The sequence below is a fragment of the Pelobates fuscus genome, chromosome 6 (genome assembly GCF_036172605.1).
Source record: "Pelobates fuscus isolate aPelFus1 chromosome 6, aPelFus1.pri, whole genome shotgun sequence".
Taxonomy (NCBI): Eukaryota; Metazoa; Chordata; class Amphibia; order Anura; family Pelobatidae; genus Pelobates; species Pelobates fuscus.
In genome coordinates, this window is record NC_086322.1 from 260,587,564 (window position 1) to 260,599,775 (window position 12,212).

General features: G+C 42.2%; 1 protein-coding gene across 1 annotated transcript in view; it reads right to left on the reverse strand.

Moving 5' to 3' along the window:
• Nucleotides 1-3,826: 3,826 nt before the first annotated feature.
• The window catches only part of LOC134615239 (proton channel OTOP3-like), a 43,826-nt gene continuing 35,440 nt past the window's right edge, over nucleotides 3,827-12,212 (reverse strand). Inside the window, exon 8 of the mRNA XM_063459726.1 lies at nucleotides 3,827-4,882. Within this exon, the coding sequence (XP_063315796.1) occupies nucleotides 4,712-4,882 (171 nt within the window). The 3' untranslated portion in view covers nucleotides 3,827-4,711. The remainder of the gene's footprint in view (nucleotides 4,883-12,212) is intronic.

Consider the following 12,212-nt stretch of genomic DNA (forward strand, 5'->3'; position numbering starts at 1 on the left):
ATATAAATATATAAAAACTAGAATTAAGTCAATTCTTTTCATAAAGACAACGGACCTATGTAATATCGGGCATATATACACACATTGGATGAAAAAAAAAACATGAGGTCTACACAAGGGCATTGGCACTGGTAACTCTAATAATAATAATAATTAGTTCATGGAGGGCTCAGTAAACCCTCTAGAGCATGAATATATTCTTTTAAAATATCTTACAATACAGCTCTGTAATTTTTTAGCATAATATTGATTGAGCTCTTCAGGCATTCTATCAACTTAGCAAACTGGCGTGAAAGATAAATGGTACGTGTAAAGAACAAATTTAGTAAAAATAATGACTATCATTAAACCTTATCTCCATTTAATTGTAACTTGGAAAAAAACTACACCTATGCAATTTCTGTACTCCAGGTTCCCAGTGCTTATAATTATAATTTTAAACAAACAGCGCTGTTAGACATTTTCTCTCAATGGACCTCAACATACATCATGGTTAGTCAATAATCTTCAATAAAACTTAAATAACCTCTAATACATTTCACAATAATAACTTGCAAACCAGTGTTCCTTCATTTTTACCTAATCGATTTCATCTAGACTTAATACCTTGTAGAAATTTGTATTCCTAGCAATTGTGGTTAGCCTTTTTCCCTACCATTAAAAATCAATGCTGTAACTTCAATTCTAACCATTTATATAACAGTAAACTCCTTTTCATTAGTAAATATAGTTAGAGTCAGGACGTCCAATCGACTATAATAAGTCTCAAGGACAGGAGACATAATCGCAAATAAGCATTCAAAAAGATTCCTTATCAGATATAGAGTTAATATGCATTATACCCAGAATAACTGTAGCTTAGTAAAAAAAAAAAAAATATATTTAAGGGATATATGACATCTAACAGTGACTGAAAATCACAAGCATCTAAATTGAGTATCCGAGAACTCAAACGAAATATGGAATCATTGATATTATAGAATGCAACTAGGTTTGAGTATGCATGGTTGCGATAACGAAAAATGTGCCGATACTTTTAAAAACAGTTCGTACACTTACACTTAGATCGATTTAACTTAACTTCAGTACATTGCAGGCAACTTCACCCACAAAATTTCCGTTTACAATTAACATTAAAACAATAACCCTCGGTATTTATGAACCTGCAGACTCTGTACCATTAATCTTCACACCCATCGTATAAATATGTAACTCGTTTCCACAAATTTGGGCTACGAAAAGAAAAAAACTAGAAACAACCATCGCAGACCCACTTGATAAGTATAACATGTAACATATAGAAAATACATAATATCTCTACAGTATCCAGGAATACATTACAAAAGTTATGTTACAAACTAGTTTACACATACTGACATTAAATAATTTGGACACATTGAAAGATCTAAAACAAATATCTAAGATTCTAAAAGTATCTCTCATTAGAATCAAATAAATCTGCATTTAAGACTAAAGGAATCAACATTAGAAATCATTTTCATATATCAATACAAATGTGAATGAATAACTTAAAAATCAATTAAGACCCTTCAATTACATCATTTTCATTCAGCAACAGGACAGGCTAGACAATAATGACCACTTTTGAATTCCACCAATCAGACCTGACCTCTCTCTTTTAAATACCGGTCAGTTCCCGCACATCGGTTCCTCTCTGATGAGCTGTGGGCTCGACTATTATCAGATCAGGGACTTTGTGTTCAACAATCAGGATCCCGAGTTTACTTTGTGCTCTATTTGTGTATTAGGGAATGGGCTCTGGTTGTCGGTGATAGATAGGCTTCTCAGACCGATAACATTGGATTAGGAACGGTCTGTTCATTTGTATTTAGATTGTGAACTACTCCAGAGGATAGCGACCTAGTTAGTGCACCGTGCATTGATGATAGGTGCCCATGAAGGCACAAAAGTACCTTTACTCGGTCCCTAGTTGCTGACTCTTCTTCCCTTTGAAACTTATCCCCAGTGCAGGAGATTTGAAAATAATTCTATCAGGTCATCACCCTAAGACCCGATCGGTACTATTAGCACAGTGCCTTACAGACACACAGATATAACATTATCTCACTGGAGTACACTACCGTTCAGAGAATACCTCCGACCAGTATTCTTTTTCCCACAATTTCTCTCCTCACATCCCAGGTCTCCATTGTGTAATACTTACTTTGTCTGTAATTAACAGTAACAAGTATATATAAAGAAAATTGACAGCAGAGCTTACTAATCGAGCACAGATCAAATGAGTTATTAAACAACCTAGGCATAAAAGTGCATCATTACCAACAATTAAAACTTGGTCACCAAAACTTTGGAAACCATTATTATACTATATTTACTTTGTCTATAATTAACAGTAACAAATATGTATGAAGAAAACTGACAGCAGACCTCACTAAACGAGCACAGATCAAATGTGTCATTATAACAATCTAGGCATAATAGTGCATTATCACCAATAATTAAAACTTGGCTACCAAAATTCTGGAAACCATAGAAAAAGTGTATCGACATTAGTGAGACAGTACACAGTCTTAAATGATTGAAAAGAAGGGCATATCGATACACTGTATTTAACTACTTTATAAGTGAGACTTCAACACTGGCTATATAGTTTCACGTTCTGTATATAGACTTGGTTGCCATTTTTTTTTTAGCACGTCTGCACAATTATAATTTTAATATTTGTATTTACAATAATAGTTATGTTTTAAGTACGTCACTCAATTTTTGTCATCTTACACTTTTTTCAGTTGCTCTCATAAGATATAGAATTTAAGATCACCTTAAGGGTGCCTCCCCTGATGATGATGGGGGCTTTATCGACATCCTCACTGTCACTGATGTTTTCAATCCAGGAACCGGGAGAAGTCAAGAGTCCAGGTAAGTATAAAAATATATATTGTACCATAAAACTGTTTAAAATAACATTAATTAAACATATATATTGAGCCAGGTTCTATGCATTTCGTTCATTCAAGAACTTCCTCAGGGACCTCAAATGATGTAAAACAAGCACAGTCAAAAATATCAATATAGAACATAAAACTGCCCTAATTTTAGATGTGTATTCTTGGCATGGACACATCATTTGTACATTCATAAATTTGACAAGGAAGAATATTTTTGGAGTGATTGGGAGTAACTAAAGAAGCATGTTTGCAGTGCAGTACTGTGAAAAAGATTTATTTTTTGTCCAAAAAATAAAAAATACAAAATAAAAATACAGGATATTATGGAGTTCAAAACCTCAAAATGCATTAAAGTTGTCTTGGTGCTCGGAGTGCGATGTGAAAAAAAATAGTAAGGTTCTGGCAATAAGCTTATTTAGTTATAAACATTTCAAATATAACACAGATATGCATGTGTAAAGGAATGCAAATAAGAGTGAGAATAACTGACTGAAGTTGAAAACATTTTGTGTTTGACAAACCTAGATTTAAATATAAATATTGGCTTATAATAATTATTATTTTCATCATTTTTAAATAAATAATTCCGCAGCACTATACAATATTATAAAAGGTGGAAATTTAACAATAAATGAGACAATTGCAAAATGTTACAGGAATACTAGGTTGATGAGTACCCTGCTCAAACGAGCTTACAGTCTAGAGTAGGTTGGGTATAAAAACACAATAGGAAGTGCATCAAGGGGAATAGCAGAGGTGGGAACATAGCAGAACTGGAATGTGAGAGTGGTGTGTGACCCTTTAAGAGAGAGCAAGGGACAGGTTTGTGAAATAGAAGTTACTCTGGGAGGCTATAAGCTTTTCTAGAGAGATGGGTTTTGAGGGACATCTTAATGATTGAAGACTAGGGGAGCCTCTGATGTTGGTAGGCAGGTTGTTCCAAAGCAGGAGCTGCCCTCGAGAAGTCCTGCAAGTGTGGGTTAGCAGTAAGGGTGCGAGTATTGGACAGGAGGAGGTCACCAGCAGAGCGGAGAGACCTAGAAGGGGCATTCCTATGAATTAGTTAGAAATATAACAGAGACTAGAATTGTTTAGGGCTTTATAGATAAGGGTTAGCATTTTTAATTGACTCCTGTAGGATACAGGAAACCAAAGTATGGATTGATAGAGGGACAAAGTGCGAGAGAGGCAACAACAGAGAAAAATCAGCCTGGCAGCAGCATTCATTGTAAACTATAACGAGGCCGTACGGCTTCTGGGGAGATCAATTAGGAGAGAATTACAGTAATCAATGCAAGAAATTACTAGAGCATAAGAAAGGGGAAGGAGCAAGCAATGTTTTTAGGGTGGATTTGGCAGGATGCGACCACAGACTGGACATGAGGCTTAATGGTGAGACCAGAATAAAAGATAACACCAAGACAGTGTGCTTGCAAGAACGGATTGATGCGGGTACCATCAACTTACAAGGAGAGCTAAAAAGAAGGATTAGTAAAATGGTACTCAATTTTCATTCCTTTTTTTGGTGCACGAGCCTTTCAAGACTGATGACTTGATTTGACTAATTTACAGTGAATTTACATAAACTGATTATGAGCTTAAAACACTATTCTCAATAAACTATTCTCATTGCCTTTAATATTAATATAGGAACCATTGAACGTAGTCTGAAAAATCAATGTATATTGTCAATATACGTATGGTTTATTTACAATGTAGATTACAGTCTACCCTGGTACTCCAGTTAGTGAAGGAAACAGTATATGGTGGTGTGATGGCTCTCAGGTGTTCATGTAGACCCCCAGCAATGCCCCAACACTGTGCATTCTGTAGAAAACCGATAAAGGCAGACCAAAGTTGAGGATTGAAAACCAGGCAGAAAATCCATAGAACTCCCTTTCCAAACCGTTGGTATATTGTGGATGATTTCCAAATGCAGACATAATCCAGAACTGTAAAGGTAAATTACAAAATATATATTTTTTATATAGTCCCCAAAGAATCTCTTAAAAGGTGAAATGTTATATACAATTATATATTGCATAATATAGTCCCTGTGAGCTCTGTCCAAAGGTGTGCCCAAGGGTTTTGCTCAGGCACACTCTAATATTGACACAGATTGTATATTCTCTTCCATGTTTACGAGACTACCTGCTTTTTTTGTGTGTAGTTTGAAATAGCTCATTAAACTGAGATGGAAACATGAAACTTAAAGGAAAGTTCAGGTAAACCAATTCTTATTCAAATGGACAAAAAAATAAAGTTTTATAAAACATAATACATGTGTGCTGTGATATAAACACCAAAAATTGTGAGTTAAAAATAAATACTAGACGAATCTGTGATACAAATACAGGACGACTAGCCGACCAATATAAAAAACTGGTAACTGTCAGTAATATTACAGACTAAAGAGCGGAGCACCGATCTGCGAGCTAAACAGTTGATTAAACAGTCTGTCTCGTCAGATAGCAATAATAAGCTTATGGGTTACAAGGCTCATCAAAAAATCTGCAACACTTATCACTTAGTGGGTGATATGACAGCAGGGAATAAGAGAAGAATAGACTGATCGCTAGGCTGACATAAAGAAAGACTAAAAGATCGCTGAATTAATATGACCGGCCTCTGCCTGCAATTAGCTGAATTAACAGTTGCAGAAAGAGAACCCGTCACTGTCAGTGATAGATAGTGGATAATGTTTCCAAAATGGACAGTAATCTGATAGTTTGATCAAAATCCTCTATGTATCTATCGCAATCAGTCTTTTCAAATAGCAGTGATATGCCTGAGAACTATATAAATCCTCAGTGTATCTGCCGTGGTCGGTTTTTACAACTGGCAGTAATATACTTAAGAGCTATGTAAATCCTCGGTATCTCTGCCGTAGTCAATCTTTACAACTTACAGTGATATATTTGAGAGCTGTGTAAATCCTCTGTATACCTGCCACATAACAACTGATAAGTAAGTATAACAATAGATGGTTGCAGGGAACGAAAAAAGAATTGAATAGTAATTACGTTAACGTTTGGGACGGACATACAGAGGGCTAGATCGGTACACCCGGCATCTGTCTGCAATACTAGAACTGACAGTTAAACAAGTAGAGAGGGAGGGGGGGAGGGGGGGGAAGGGAGAAAATGGATACAGATAAAGTCACGGTAGACAGGGCTACAAAGTATCTATTGGAAGTAGCACACTGTGTACTACGGAGGCTGTTGCCGAATAAGGAGATTTCACAACCCCTGTAATGGTGTACCCCGTGCCTTCAAGGGAACCTAACCCCAACCCCCAAGTTATCAATCGCTAAAATGATATAGCAAATCAAGATAAAGTGAAAAAGAAAAAATGAAATGAATAGAATAAATGGATAAATAGGGAATCCTAATCTTTTCAGAGGATTAGGGTGTACTGCACTTCTGGATCCCTAGTGCAGTGCACAGACTGGCGACCGCGCTGCTCTATTTAATATATTTATCCATTTATTCTATTCATTTCATTTTTTCTTTTTCACTTTATCTTGATTTGCTATATCATTTTAGCGATTGATAACTTGGGGGTTGGGGTTAGGTGCCCTTGAAGGCACAGGGTACACCATTGCAGGGGTTGTGAAATCTCCTTATTCGGCAACATAAGGAGATAATATAGCTTGGTTGCTGCTTCAAAGTGTGTGCTTGGAGATATTCTGGAGTTAAACTGGAGGTAGTGTAGTGGTGTTGGGGAGACAGGCTCAGGCACCGAGTGTAGTGGTGTTGTGGAGACAGGCTCAGGCACCGAGTGTAGTGGTGTTGTGAAGACAGGCTCAGGCACTGAGTGTAGTGGTGTTGTGGAGACAGGCTCAGGCACTAAGTGAAGTGGTGTTGTGGAGACAGGCTCAGGCACCAAGTGTAGTGGTGTTGTGGAGACAGGCTCAGGCACCAAGTGTAGTGGTGTTGTGGGGACAGGCTCAGGCACTGAGTGTAGTGGTGTTGTGGGGACAGGCTCAGGCACTGAGTGTAGTGGTGTTGTGGAGACAGGTTCAGGCACCAAGTGTAGTGGTGTTGTGGAGACAGGCTCAGGCACTGAGTGTAGTGGTGTTGTGGAGACAGGCTCAGGCACTGAGTGAAGTGGTGTTGTGGAGACAGGCTCAGACACCGAGTGTAGTGTTGTTGTGGAGACATTCTTAGGCACCGAATGTAGTAATTGTCCTTCTCTGAAGTTCTGCCTGTGCATACCACTCAGAACGACAGGCGGATGCGTATTAGGGACTTTAATTTGTGGCTTGGTGAATGATGTCAGGAGCAATGATTTGGCTTCATTTCTCATGGTAACTCTGTTTGGAATGGAAATAAACTACAAAAAAAGATGGTTTGCATCTTTCTCAAAAGGAAACACATACTCAGTGAGCAGTTCAGAGGTTTTGCTAGGATGTATTTAAACTAGGAGGGAGAAGGGGGGGCAAAAGGGTGATAAAACATCAATCCAATTGCCCCCCAAAACAATGACAGAAGGTGCCTGTAGCAAGTGTGGTAAAAAATGACAAGCTTAGAGTCATGTCTACAAATGCTCGCAGTTTAGGGAATAAGATCCATGAACTTGTGGCAAAAATGGCAACTGATAGTGTAGATTTAGTCGCTGTTACTGAGACATGGTATAATGAGAAAAATGACTGGGACATAGCAATACCAGGGTACTCTTTATATAGAAAAGACAGGGAAGGCAAGAAAGGGGGAGGGTTTGCCCTGTATATGAAGGATAGCATAAACTCTAGCCTAATAAAAGTTAGTGATGCGAATATAGAGTCTGTTTGGGCTACGTTAGAATTAGGTAGTCACACAGTAACTCATGTAGGTGTGATTTATAGGCCCCCAGGACAAATAGAAGAGTTAGATAATCTACTAGTTGAGGTAATAGCTAAAATAACAATGAAGGGGGAAGTTATCATCATGGGTGACTTTAATCTTCCTGATGTGAATTGGAAAACCAAAATAGCTGCTTCTGCCAGGAGCACACATATTCTAAACTCCCTACTGGGATTGTCTCTAAAACAAGTCGTTGATGAGCCAATTCGTAAAGAGGCCATACTAGATTTAGTGTTAACAAATGGAGATTTGGTATCAGATATTACTGTAGGTGAAAGTTTAGGAACCAGTGATCATCAGTCAGTGTGGTTTAATATAAGAACAGTGACTGAGTCACGCCACACAAAGACAAAAGTTTTAGACTTTAGAAAAACAGACTTTTCTAAAAGTAGAAAGTGTGTAAAGGAGTCATTATCAGACTGGAGAAATTTAAATGGAGTCCAAGAGAAATTGGATTATTTAAAAGTTGCACTGCTGAAGGCAACATAAAATTGTAGATTATACTAGCTTTAGTGTAACTATAATCTTAATTTTATTAATGACAGGAGGCGAATATTTGCTTAAGTCTCTCTTTACTAGAACTCAACAGCAGCACATTAACATCGAGAGATAAACACCAAAGACAAAAACATAAGGTATCTATATAAGGCTCCTCCTAAGCCACCATTTCCTCTTTCACGCTGCGACAACGTAACGTACACAACAATGACAATAACTAAAGAAAAATTCACAACATAACGATGAATGTCATCTGGAAAAACTTCGGATAATGGATGAACTTGACCTTTAACCCGCCAAACGGCCGATCCTATGAACTGAAGTCGAACCATTAAACTGAAACGAAATAAACAGAATCGAAAACACTGATGTACTGATAAAACATAAATCCCACGATCCAGTACTGATAGAATAAAGACACGAAATCCATACTAATGACCGTCAATACAGTATAACATGCACTTCCCACAACATCACCCCAGACTAACCAACCTAGTCCAGATAATCAGACAAATCAACAGAAATACAATCAATGCAATCCATCCAAAACAAGGGGGTGAAGAAATCAAATTGGGTGGGAAATATTCGCCTCCTGTCATTAATAAAATTAAGATTATAGTTACACTAAAGCTAGTATAATCTACAATTTTATAGCATGACAGGAGGCTTCATATTAGCTGTTTTAACGCTCCGACAGCAAAGCAAAAGAAGCATGTTCCGACGGTCTAAAGTAAAATAGGCGAAAAAACTCTACACGGGACCCGTCCGCCGAAGGCAAAATGTCCTGAAGGGAAGCGCTCGCCAAAAAAGCTCTGGAAGCTGCGGCGCCCCTAACCAAAAGCGCTCCGAAGGTCGCATCCACGCCCGCCAGAGCCAAAAGCCATCTTATCCATCGCGCCAGTGCCTTCGCTACACGAAGCTTAGGCGAGTCCTAGAAGTAAGGGCATGATACATCCGTCGATTCCGACTTGGTACGTCTAAGCACCTTGACGGAGACCCCCTCTGGAGAAAAACGAGAAAGCGCCGACATCGAAGGCCCGGACATCTGAAACATGTCTGAACGAGGCCAGACACAACAAGAGGGCAAATTTCGCTGAAAGCTGGCGAAGAGAAAGGTCCTGGTTATCAGGCCAATTCCGAAAGAACGCCAAAACCAAACGCACGTCCCAGAGGGAAGAATACTTGGGCGCCGGAGGGCGCACCAGTCTCATTCCACGCAGGAGCCTGCAGACTAGCGGATCCTGGCCGATGGGGAAAAACTCAAAGCGGGACATGTGCCGTCGAGATAGCTGATCTAACCACGATAACCAAGCGATATGACCGACCCAGGTCAAAGAGATGAGACAAGAAATTCAGCATGCTAGATACAGGACCCGTAAAGGGATAGGTATCCCGTTCCAAGCACCAGCGACACCAGGAGCTCCATGTTGAGAGATAACACCTCCTCATCCCAGAGGCCCAGGAATCCCAGAGAAGGCCACTAGCCGACTGTGATAACGCCTTGACATTCCAGGCACCCCTGAAAGAGTCCAGGGTCATCCTGAATATCGCCTTGCTGTTCCAGGCGGATATATGCAGGAGGCACCAGCTCAATCCGGCCTGCACGTCCGAGGCCAGGGAGATCATCTGGTCCTAAGAGGGTCTCTTGCGTAGAGAGTGCGCCTTCAGCCGCTGCATGGCCCTGTAATGTAGTGGGCCCGGGTAGAACGCCTGTATCGAGGCCAAGAGGAGACCCACCATGCGAGCCAACCTCCGGAGGGGAGTCCGGTCTTGTCGAAAACACGTCTGATCTCCTTCCGAATGGCCGTTATCTTCGCCACAGGCAGGCGGAGAATGCCGTCTTGCGCAACGACTACGAAACCCAAGAATTTCACCGTCTGCACAGGCTCCAAGGCCGATATCTTCAGAATGACCACGAACCCCAGGCATTGCAACGAGGAAAACGCAGTGCGCGTCCGAAATCTGAGCCCGGCGGGGTCCTCGCAAAGATAAGCAAGTCGTCCAGATAGATGATGCAGCGTACGGCCTCTGATCTGAATAGGGTGACCACTGGTTTCAGGAGCTTGGTGAAGCACCAAGGGGCCGAGCTGAGGCCGAAGGGGAGACATGGGAATTGGTACGGAGAGTCTCTCCATACGAATCAGAGGGGACTGCGACAGGCCCCGTCCACCGGGACGGAGAGGTAAGAGTCTTCTAGGTCCAGTCTCGTGACCCAGTCTACTGGCCAGAGAAGGCATCGAAGAAGGTGAATGCCCTCCATCTCGAAGTGGTTGTATACCACGAAGGCGTTCATTTCTCCTAAATTGATCACTGGACGGAATTCTACAGACTTCTCCCTTACCAGGAGAAAATCGAGCTGACGAAACCCCCCAAATCCGGGGCCTGTAGGACTGCGCCTTTGGCTAGCGGAGCTCGAACTTCCACCTCCAACAAGGGCTGTTGGCCTCTTGTGATGACGGGGATCCTCGGGCGTCCAGCCTGTGTAGGGGAAGAGTGGAAGTCTGTGACATAACTCCGCACTGTCCCAAGGACCCATACGTCTGAAGGTAACCGTGGGCAGAAGACCTTCCCGATCGAAGACTTCGCTTTATCCCGGGAGGTAAACATAATAACCTGTTTCTGCAGTTCCTCAACGAAAGGCTCCCTGAACAGCAGACCTTTAGCCAGGGGACCCACATCTTCGGCTCCCAAATCCGACAGCTTGTTGTCCATATGGAAGAGTGCCGTCTTCCTGGGTTCCGTGCAAAGGGCCACAGTGGCATTGCCCAGCAGGCAAATGGAACGACGTGCCCAGTCCCTCATGGTAGCTGGGTCCAGAGCCCTACCTTCTGTGAAGGCCTCGTCTGTTAGGGCCAACATCCGGGGTAACCGCCACCCTGTCCGGCAGTACCGGTCTGGGGCATTCCGCCCGCAGCTTCTTGCAGGCCTCACTTCCAAGGGGTCTACGGACCCAGTAGCGCACGAATTGTGCCAAGTGGTCGGGCAGTGCCTAGTCCGAGGACCTGGGGCGTCGGATAGATTGAGGCTCCAGCAGAGGTTCTCCAGTAGTGCCCAAAAGGGTATCGTCCCCCAACATTGTCGTGGGGGCCCTAGTCGGTGGCGCGTCTTCCTCTTCCCAGCGTCCACCGGGACCCTCGCCAAGGTCCTCAACGCAAACATCTTCTCCATCTGAGGGAGGCTGGTCTGCCCGCCACACATCCAGCGCGGCCAAGGTGGGGGGGTAAGGAGGCCTCCTCCCCTGCGCCCGATAGGCGGTGGCGCCTGGCCGGCGAGGTTGTCAACCTCAAACCACGTCACTTCGCCGGAGTCTTGCCCGTCCGGGAGCGTGGTTCAGGGTCTTCATCCTTTCAATAGCGCGTTCGCGCACTTGCCTGCTCTCGCACCTGAGAGTCTGACTCATCCGAGTCTTCTGCCAAATGAGGGGTTCCACACACACCCCTGTCCGTATGTAGTTGAGGGAGGGCCCTAGCCAGGGCTTTTTCAACAGATGCGGTCACAGCCGCATTAAGAAAAGCCTGCAAATTCTGCTCATGTGCAGAGGCGTCCATAAAGTCTGAGTCTATGATACTTGATACCTATGAAGCTAGAAAACAGGTATCATTAGCAGGCAAAAGGGGCAGCACCCCTAGTGTTGGCAGAGGCAAGTAATAATGCATGCAGGCTCAACAAACCGTTATCCAGGGTATGGAGCCACCAGTCCAATAGCATGCATAGTATGGCACAGACAAAGCAGGCCAATCATGGGGCACAGACAAAGCAGGCCAATCAAGGGGCACAGACAAAGCAGGCCAATCAAGGGGCACAGACAAAGCAGGCCAATTATAAAGGCACAGACAAGGCAGGCCAGTATAAGGGTACGGGCGGTACCGACCCAGAGGTATAATGCAGGCGGAAACCTAGATCCTTTTAGACATGTAGTAGAATCTTGACTATTAGGGTG